At 48.7% G+C, this 10,321-nt stretch overlaps 2 protein-coding genes across 2 annotated transcripts in view; both read left to right on the plus strand.

The window, feature by feature from the left end:
* The window catches only part of IGDCC4 (immunoglobulin superfamily DCC subclass member 4), a 72,046-nt gene extending 66,154 nt beyond the window's left edge, over positions 1 to 5,892 (plus strand). Inside the window, exon 20 of the mRNA XM_019472371.1 lies at positions 763 to 5,892. Within this exon, the coding sequence (XP_019327916.1) occupies positions 763 to 1,293 (531 nt within the window). The 3' untranslated portion in view covers positions 1,294 to 5,892. The remainder of the gene's footprint in view (positions 1 to 762) is intronic.
* Positions 5,893 to 9,285: 3,393 nt separating this feature from the next.
* IGDCC3 (immunoglobulin superfamily DCC subclass member 3) overlaps positions 9,286 to 10,321 on the plus strand; it is a 112,804-nt gene continuing 111,768 nt past the window's right edge. Inside the window, exon 1 of the mRNA XM_009280489.2 lies at positions 9,286 to 9,385. Within this exon, the coding sequence (XP_009278764.2) occupies positions 9,286 to 9,385 (100 nt within the window). The remainder of the gene's footprint in view (positions 9,386 to 10,321) is intronic.

The raw sequence follows: 10,321 nt of genomic DNA on the forward strand, positions 1-10,321 counted from the left end.
TCTTGCTACTAAATCACACTCAGCCCAGAATCTGACCGCTGATTGCCTAGAGAGCTCTTTGTGAGTTTCCAAAATAATTTGCCTGTTAAATTATTGAATGATGATCTGGCAGAATGACCTGCTTGTTAGCCAGATTTGTGGAGACCTGTAGCCTGAACTCCACTTAAACACTGCGGAGGAAAACTGATTGTTTTCTTTCTGAATTAAAGTGCTTGAATTTACACCAACTTTTGCAAGCTGTGACCAGGGCTCTAATGAACAAACGTTCTATGATATGTAGCCAAATTAAACCAGGAGAGTGAAGGGAGCTCTGGTATCTAATTGTGGGTCTATATTGTGAGCTGTCTCAGAAGCCAGTTTTCTAGAGTGCTGCCCACTCACCCTCTAGAAATCTGGCCCTTAATATGGAAACAGACTGGTGAGTGTTGAAAGTTGTGGTCTTTGACAGAGGCTTGGAGGAATGGTTGCTCCAGCCTGCCAAGAAACTGTGGGCAAATCACTTCACTCCCTTTGGACTTGCTTTCCCAAATGTAAAATAGGAATAATGATCCTGAGGTGATTTGAGATGCTTCTTAAGACTTCAGCTCTGAGAAACGTATCACAATAATGCTTAATAGAAGCATATGTACATCCCATTGCACTCTGTGGGATTAAAAAGAAATACATTTCAGCGCTTTGTTGGGTCACAGCCTCAATTATCTGAATTTCATTTACTTTACCTTTTTTTTTTTCCTTCTTATTTTTTCCCCTGTTTGAGAACAGAATGAAGCAAAGAAATGCCACCCGCCAGCCAGCCTCCATCGAGTGGAAGCAGAGGTCATTGTCCATTCTGATTTCTCAGCCTCTGACAGAGACTATGACTCCCAGCTGCACACCCTGGAGAGCGAAGAGACAGAAACCGAGGACCAGGAGCCTGAAGAGCTCCCCTCTGGAGAGCTGGCTCTTCCCGGCTCTCCCAGCACCCAGCAGGACACTAGCCAAGTGTTGGTGGACTGCATGGGCAATTCTGAGGTTCAGGCCCAGGACGAGCTGTTATGTACCGATAGAAAGACTAACAAAACAGAGGCCGTTTGCATCCGTGGGCTCACCAATGGCTTCCACAGGCACGGGGAAAGTCTGGATTCAGTGGAGAGCGGAGATTTGGACTCCATCCAGGAAGGCAGGGGGGATGTGCAGCCAGTCAAGTGCCAATCGCTTTCCACGGCTCCGGAGGAGGCCCCCCTCTGTAGTAACTCTGGTTTAACCAGTTCATCCTCAGCATCTGAGAACATGGCATGTGTCCACAATCATTAAAGAGTGAACTAATCTGATTTTGATCATGGGAGAGCTAGAAGCACTAGTAAGGGCCTGTCCCTGTGAGGTACTGCATGCCCTCGACTCACTGAGCCCAGCAGGAGCTAAGAAGGTGCAGCATCTCACCAGAACAGGATTTGGACCTGTCATCTGTACATACTGCCTTCAAGAAATCAGTAGGTAGATTGGTAAGAGCCCACCTTCTTCCCGCTGAAGCTGATGAGTAACTTGGTTTTCGTGGGAGCAGGATTGAACCATCTGCCAAAGTCTGACGTGAAACCATGGCTAGAACAGAGTCTTCTGCGTTAGACTGGGACTGTCACTTCGCTGTAGTCCTCGAGGCGACTGGCAAGATGTCTTTTAATGCTGGGAAGAAGCAGAGTACAAGGAGCGATTCTTCTCAACTGTCTCTTCACCAGGGAGTGCCTTGGCACTACCTACTGCCTCGCAGCATTGGGATGAATTTTGTCAGAGGAGTCCCACAAGGGGGTGGAAGCCAACACAAACAAATTCAGTGAGCTGTAACCACCAGCCTTTTCTGCCCTCCCGTGGTTAAAAGGATTATAAGGCTCTCTTTGTGCGCTACCGCAGTAACTATTACTAGCAGGCTGATGTAGTGGCCTTTTATTACACACTCTACGAGTGCCTCTAACAACTTGTACTATATAGAACCTTCTTCAGTGTCTGGGTCATTTCACCAACCTGGACTTTGGTTTATGTAGGTTCTTGTACCTAATATTTTAGGTACGCTTCTGTCCTTTTAATGTACAACATGTATTTTTATTTCCTTGGAACATCTTTATATTATTTAATTTTATAAAGTGGAGTAGTGTGTGGTATAGAGTAGCATTTTTACTACTTCTCTCTTTCTTTATTTTTTCCCTCCCTAACAACACAACTACCTCATGTCTGTTGGAGAAAAAAAGCAGTAGATCTACTCTTTTGTTGTAGTCTGTTACAGGTTTTAACTTATTCTTATACTGCCTTTTTCTAAAGAATATGTTTGCACTGGTTGTTAACTCTTTCTTTAATGCATAGTGCTGCAGATCTGATGTCTCTCTGGCTTTGTTTCTAAGTATTGCTGTAGGACACCTTCCCTAGAGCTGGAGAGTTGGGTTGTGTTTCTCTGTAGGACTGTGTTTTGCAGGAGCTGGCCAAAGGAGACTGCTTCAGCTGGTGGGATGTTGATCCATCTTTCCTTAAGAAGCTTATATAGCAAAGAGAAAAAAGAACCAACAATTGCAAAATTAACTTGTGATCTTGGGGACATCTATTTCTTTTTTTTGTGCCCAACTGGAGACATCTCAGACCATTTTGATTTCCAGAGAGCAGCTCTTAGCCTTCTGTAAGCAGTGGATTTGCTGAAGGCTTTGGATGAACAGGTGAAATTTTACAGTCACTTCTGAGTGCTTTTGGTTTTTGTTTTTTTTTTTTTAAAGATCAGAGCACCACCAGAGCTTAAAAATTAAAATAAAATCTTCACTCTCGTACCAGTCAGTCTGGGTTTATTACAGGTAACGTTTGAAAATCATCCAGTGACTCTTCCTTGCTGACACTGTTTGCTTACTGCTGACATATCTCTCAGCCTGGCCTCCTGGGGTAAACTTTTCTCTACCTTTTCTTTAGCCTGTCTCTGCCCTGTTCCAGGCTTGCAGAGTTTGACTGCGAACGCTACAGATTGGTCCTTGTTACCCCCAAGGAGCTGGTCCAGTAATTCTGTTCATTGGGCGTTTGGTAAATGTTCTGCCTTCCTGGAGGATTCAGAGATCTGGCCATTTGTTTGTTTAAAAAATGAGGGAAAAGATGCCCATCTCCCTCTTTTCCTACCGGAATTCCCCCAAAGCTATATGGGGAGCTGTGTGCTGACCCAAGATCCTGTAAAAGACTTTAGACTTCGTTTTTTGTGGTGAAATCTGGACTGAGATACCACTGCTTGCAGCAAGGAGAACCTTGCTCCACCAGTATCCTATCCCCACTTCTGTTGTGAAGAGCCATGTCACAGTGTGCCCTGTGTTTGGAGCAGAGCTGGACCAGCCCGTGTCCTTGCAATCCTCCATCAAACCCTGTTAGCTCTGGCTCTTCAGTAGGGGAGTACCTCCAAGCCTCCATGTACCTGTTGGGAAGGATATTGGAGCTTCCACCTCTGCCCATTCTACAGCATCTCCTCCCAGCGTGACACACTGTTCTGGTAAATGGCTGTATTTCCACTCGTTGCACTTGCTCTGTTGCTCCAGCTGCTGCTTGGTATCTTGAGGAGTCTCAGAAATGTCGTTCCATGCTCTGAAGCGCCATGACTCTGAAAGGCTGTGGCACAAACTGGAAATGAGTGCCAGCGTGCAGGCTAGGCAGGAGTTAGTGTGTGTGTGTTATCAGAGCAAGAAGCTATAAAGGCAAGAAATCATAACTGGGCAGAGGAAGTGTGTAAATAACCTCCAGAACTCACTGCCACAAGACTTTGAAACTAATGACTTAGCAGGGTTACAGATAAGGCAGTGAAGTGTTATTGCAGGCAATAAGGGCAATTCACAGTTATACGGGAGCGGATGTAATTGCAGAGGTATAAACCCTCCAGCTGGGGAGTATCGGGCACTAGCTGTGGAGGGTGGGGGGAGATTTCTGCAGCTGGAATTCAGTTCACAGTTCATGGAAGACTCTTCTTCAGACTCTTCTTCATGGAAGAGTCCTTGCCCTTCCCCAGTGACGGAACAGACCCTGTACAAGCCACATTGCTACTCCTGATGTGCAGAAAGGGAGAAGGACCCTTCTCCAAAAAGCTCACTCCAGAGGAACCCCTGGTGACTTCCTTTCACCTCCGAAACCAAGTCATCTGCCTGCAAGCATGACAGTATGCCGAAGGACCGTTTCTGCTGAGCATTTTGGCTGCCAGAGGGCAGCGCCGGGAGGAGTTTGGCCAGCAGCGGCTATGACCAGGGCACTGGAGTTCTCCTCCCGGCTCCCTCTCGTGACACTGTACCTAGGGCAGGTCATGTACCAGCCCTGAACTTTCCATCCAGGGGCCTGTGGGGATGGAGGCTTAGTCCAGTGGGTGGCTGATTTAGGAGTGTGCCACAGTTTCTGGAGCACTCCTTTGTACATTCACCCTCTGCTTTGTCTGTACTGACTTTAGTAATCGTGTAGCCATGGGGTGAGCATTGCTGATCTGCCTAAAAGCTGTCCCTGCCTGTCACTGAAGCAAACACAAGCAGAGTGTGGCACCATTCTCCCGAATCACCTTGGGCCGATCACGAAGCCACCAAGTTAGTTACGTGCTCTGAGAGCTTTGGGGGAGATGTAGCAGAGTGCAAACAGTCCTGCTTATGCATCACAAAAATACTTTGTCTCCTCATGCTGAGGCTTATTCTGATCTCGTTACACCCCACCGAATGGTACCAGAGTGTGAAACCAGCAGCGTTTGGATATCCAAGTACTGTGGTGGCCGTGGACTGGTATGCCAGACCTCGGCTACAGAAATCAAGGCAGTTCCCTCAGAGCCAAGAGGTCACCACTGATGGGCAGCAGCAAAGCTGTTCTCTCTACGAATTGCGTGTCGGCACAGAGTGCTGGGTGTCCTTGTCCAGCTCGGCTGTACCCCAGGTCCCTCCTGGCCTGAACACACATGGGACCTTTCTAGTCTCAGCTAGAAATGAATGGAAGAAGACAGATAACACACACTTTATGTGTAAAGCTGAAACAACCAGTGCATATATTTTTTTATCATGAAATAAGTAGCTTTTTTGCAGATTTCTCACAGACACACAAACTGTTGATACCTTTAATTACCCATCATACTTCATATATGTTCCTACGCATCAGGGCCCTTTCTCCCTTTTCTTCCTTTCAGTAACACTAAAGATTATTGCTGTTCAACTTTTTGCTGGTGTATATTGTTTTGCATTGTTAAAATGTCAGGTTTGTCCCACTGGCATAATTTTGTAGTATTAACGTTACCGTTTGGCTACACAACTGTATATTCCCCATGCTGCTGCGAGAGTCACAGTTCTCATCCTTTTATTTCTTTTAATTCCGTGTTACATGAAACACGTGACTTGGATAAAAAAAATCTCTTTCAACTTTTTGTTGATTTGATTTCTTACTTAACAGACAGCAAAGTTCTGGTTTAAATAGTTCAAATGAGATAACTTATAATCTAGGTTTTGAGAATTTTTTACATTACTAGCTAGCAATCCTGAGATCAGCCCATGAAATATGCTGTGTAAGAAAACAACCATTTTAATAGAGCACTATATATGTTTTTGATCTCATTAGAAATAGATGTTTTGAAGGGATCATTGTGTCTTGTATAATCAATACCCTTGTTAGAAAAGAGGTGTTTAGTCCAGCAGAAATCTACCATCTAGTTCTGTTATTGTATTCCCTTGCTTGTATTTTAAAATTAAATTTCATTTAATTTTCTACACAGTGCATAAGGACGTGTAACCAGAACTTGATCTCATTTAAAGATTGTGTCTGTGTTTGGTTCCATGCTGTACTTAATTATAACTTTCTTTCTTCAGAGACTGTTCTTACTCCACAAATACTCTTTAGTGTTAAAGTGTAAGAAGACATTGTCCTTATATTCCTTCACTAATGGGTTATTAATAAAATATTTTAAAAAAAGAGTGGAATTTGTCTCATGATTCAGTCTGTTACAGCTCTTGCTCCGAGAGAAGGTTGTCAGGAGAGGCTGATCCTGCAGCTGTGCTTGGAGTGGCTGGACTCTGGGAAATTTGCTGTTAGGTGCTGGGCCATACCCTGCCCCTCAAAACACAGAGAGGATGGCCGGAGAGCTCTCTGCCTGTGTGGGTTTGCTAGAGACGGACCTGCAAGGCGTCCCTGCAGGCAGCGTCAGCCTGGCTAGAGCTGTGCCTCGCGGTGCAGGGGGGGCTGCGTGTGCATTACCTGACAGCCCAAATCCAGCCTCGTGTTTATCTGAGTAACTCCTGGATGGATCTGAACGAGACCCTGCAGCTGGCAGACCCCGGGCGGCGTGGTGGAGCACCTTCCACAGCAAGGTTGTACCTCGCTGGTGGGAAGCAGCAGCGGGAGCAGGACGCAGGATTCACGCTTGCACTAGTTCAGTGTCTGAGCTCGTAACTGTGGAGGCTGGGAATGTGGGATGATGGTGGGTGCCTGGTTCCTTAAGGATTCCTCTGGGATTTCAGATGTGGGCAGAGTTTGGGTTCATTATGCATTTCTTGATGCTCGTTCATTTCTCAGTTTTGAACTGATTCCTATAAGAAAAAGAAAAAATATTTGTCCAGTTTCATGCTTCATCTTTCTGGGGAATTTTTTAATGTGGAAAATAAGCAGAAGCATCTAGCAAATGAATGGTGAGACTTCTCTTGGATGGCGTGCTGGGCTGAACACTCAGTGGCTTGCGTCCAGCGAGATTGGTGAGAGGATATCTGGCAGTGCCCGAGGACACACTATTAACCTCCCATGCATCTCCCTTTCTTCCTAGGATGCGTTCCCTACTTCAGTAGATAGTTTCCATTATTACTTTATGCTGCCAGGACTACAGAGCCATAAAATCTCATTTTATCTGCATTACAGAGGTAATAAATCTGCACTTAGCATCGTGTTCTCTGATAGTGGTTAAAGGGAACTCTGTCAGACTGTGTAACTCCGATGAGTCTTTCTCCTAATGACAGGTAACCCCACCAATGAGCAAGGAAGGACCTTCGGGGGGTGATGGGTGGCTGCAAATCCCACTTCCAGCTCTCAGTTTGCAGGATGAGAGCGTGGGAGGAGGGAGGCTGCTGAGAGGGGACGCAGTGGGGTGACACGGGTGAACAGAGAGACGGACGGACTCAGCAGTTACAGGGGAGCCAGGACCATGGAGAAGTGAAGATAAGAGCGAGGCGTTAGTTTGCATTTCTTTCTCTTCCCAGCCTTTATCATCCCAGTATGCTATGCTATGATGCAGCTGGCAATATTACTATAGCGGGCTTGGGTCTCGTGTGGTCTCAGGTAACTCAGTAAGTTACAACTGCCCGTGCAGCTTGCCCGGCTCAACCCTCCGGGAAGTGACACAGCATGACGCGATGGTCTGCGTGATGCAGCGAGGCGGCCAGGGATGCTCCATGGGATGCTCAGCAGACATCAGTGGTGGAAACTGCATCTCATAGGGGCTCCTCCGACCTCCTCCTCTCCAGCAAAGCACTGGAGCAGCAGTTACACCAGCACAGCCAGACCTCTGTGATTTGCGTGGCAGGTACAATCGTGTGGGTTTCGTCGTTTGTGCTGGCTCCCCATGCTCATTTCCACTGATGGCAAAACTGCTGGATCAGTGGCACCATTGTTTTCAATTAACGGAGAACACGTAGCTCCTCCTCAGCCAGGCAGCTAAGTGCCAGGAGGCATTCCCTCGGTGTGGCGACAAGCGCTGGCCTCTGCCACCACGACACCTGTGTCCTTGTACAGCCAAAAGTGGATGGAAAAGGGTTTCTGCTGGGGAAAGCAGCTTCCAGGAGCACATTGCGGGGCTGTCCCACCACTGCTGGGCCGGCTCTCAGCTTGGTGCCTTGGGGTGAGTGCCACGATTTTGGCTCCCCTCCCTGTTGCTCACTGACCACAAAACACAGGCTAAAACCACGCGTGCATGTACATAAGTGAAAAGCTCCCAGGCTGTTAGCAGACAGGGAAACCACAATTACACATTGAATAATAAATGGAGTGAATTCAGACAAGTTAATCTCCCACTTCATCCGCTGAAACTACTAATGGTGTCTTGGGGACCTCAGTTTGCAGTTACTTCGTGTAAATCAGGAGCACCATTGGAGCTGATGGAAATTCACTGTGCAAGGGGTGAGGGATGAGCAACACCCTCTGAGGCCGATGCTCGTGGAGGATAACCTCGTGGAAAGGGAGGACAGATGGACGGACAGACCCTGTGCCCCTCTGCAGGAGGGAGGATGGAGGGATGGAGCCCACAACCGCTCTGCAGGGAAGGGGTTTGGAGCCTCGGTTCGGGCTCGGCACTGCCACTCCTGTAACCCCACTGCTTTTCAAAAGACTCCAATTTCTGCTCACAGTGTGATAAGCAAATCCCTGCCTCCAATACAAAGCAACTTTTTTAAGCCCTCATGGTTACAGAGGAGCACAGAAAAACATGAGTGCTCTGGATTCCTGCTCTCACGTGGGTCTAAGGAGAGCCCCAAACCTGCATTTTTCTTCAAAAATCTCATAGCTTTTCATCTGAGTCCCGTTGTTTGGCAGGACCACCCACATTTGCGATTTTTGAATGTGACACCAGCGATGTCACAAGTGTCATTTGCAAGACGCGGGGCTGAACTTGGTGATGCCCTGAACACGTAGCTACCTCTCCCGGCTCCTGGGTCCTGCCACTGCCACACTGGTCATCGCCTGCGCACAGGAGCAAAAGCACCCAAACTCTCTGGTTTCTGGGGAAAACAAGCCTTGTAAAACACACGGTGCTTCATTTCCCTTGGAATTATTAATTCCCACAAGCCGTCCTCGGTGCCGGCGGCATCCCGGGAGCTGCCACAAGCCCATGGCGGCTGCGAGCATTACAGAATCACTGGCGGGGCCCCGCGGCAGGAGCCAGGGAGGCGGCTGGGGAACAGGAGCAGGGTTGGTGCCAAAAGGTCAGGGACAGCATAGAAATTCAGATGTTACCGGGAGGCTGGCGGAGCCAGAGCAAATTCTTCCCTGGCTGAAAGCAACCTCGTACAGCTCAGCCCTCTGCTAAATGAGGGAAGCTTTAATGTGGAGCAGATGTAGTGACGTCTTCTTTCCTCGTTAGCCGACTCCAACATGCTCAGGGTGCACCATCCAGCAGAGCCACGCATTGCTTGTCTTTACAAAGAGTTTTTTCACCAGGTTTCTGGGCACAGTTACAGGGTTTAGTAACCCGGTCCATCAAGCTCTGTTTTTATTCTGAAAAAATAAATTAATTAGGATCCACTTTTTTTTTTTAAAGGGTTTTTTTTCCCCAAACACCACAAAAGACTTTGAGCTGTCATCGCAGAGATGAGTTTTACTGATGATGATGATGATGATAGGGTGTTGTGTTTGCGGAGAACATGGGCCAAGGGACAGGGCAGGATCAGATATAAGGGCCTCTTCAAGGGTGAGCTGGTTGGTCCAACATCTGTGTGACTGACTCGGGTAAGTCACCTTATGATAGCATTTAAAATAAGGAGCACTGAGGTGGGACAAGCCAAGCTCTTCTTTGTTCCTGTCCCCAGGGAGTTCCCGGACGTGGGATGCCCTCATGGCCATCACTCTGCGATCCCGCTGCCCTGCTTCCTGGGGACACCAGTCACCTCCAGGCATTGCCAACAACCTCAGCAGGTGGTTTTGTTCTTCAAAACAAAGCCTGAAAGCGAAACGCTTGGTGGAACCAACCAGAAGTCGTGCTGTCTCATGTTTTCCCTTTTTTTAATGCCAGATATTTGGGTCCCATCCCTAAGGGCAGATAAGAGGCAGCTCTCCAGCGCAGGGCACAGCCGCACGGGCGCAGGGATGGGACCCTGCCTTCGCCCGCTGCGGCAGACCCAGACACCATTGCCGAGACCGGGTCACTTGGTGACTGCACCCGGAGCAGTGACAGGCAGGAGAGAGGCCCTCGAGCAGAGAGCAAGGAAACTTCTTCCCGTATCATTACCACGAGCTCGGGAAGGCCTGGCGCTGGCTGCCATCCCCCGGGCATGGTGGGGCCAGGCAGGACCGGGCAGTCCGGGCTGCACCCCTGGAGGGCTTTCCTGCTCTGGAGGGCCCACACCGCTCCATGGCGCTGGGCTGGAGGGAGGCCATGAGGGGGCATCAGGGAGGGGAGACCCATGAGGGGGCTCTGGTAAGGGGAAACCCGTGAGGGAAGAGCCCTGAGGGGTCTCTGGTGAGGGGAGACCCGTGAGGCAGTCCCGGTGACGGGAGACCCATGAAGAGAGTCCTCTGAAGGCAGACCTATGAAGTAGCCCCGGTGAGGGGAGACATGTGAGGGGGCTCTGGTGAGAGGTCTCCGGTGGGGGGGGGCCCGGTGAGGGTCCGGGCACAGTCCCCGCGG

This window comes from Aptenodytes forsteri, unplaced genomic scaffold, assembly GCF_000699145.1.
Source record: "Aptenodytes forsteri isolate BGI_AS27 unplaced genomic scaffold, ASM69914v1 Scaffold83, whole genome shotgun sequence".
NCBI classification, from domain to species: Eukaryota; Metazoa; Chordata; class Aves; order Sphenisciformes; family Spheniscidae; genus Aptenodytes; species Aptenodytes forsteri.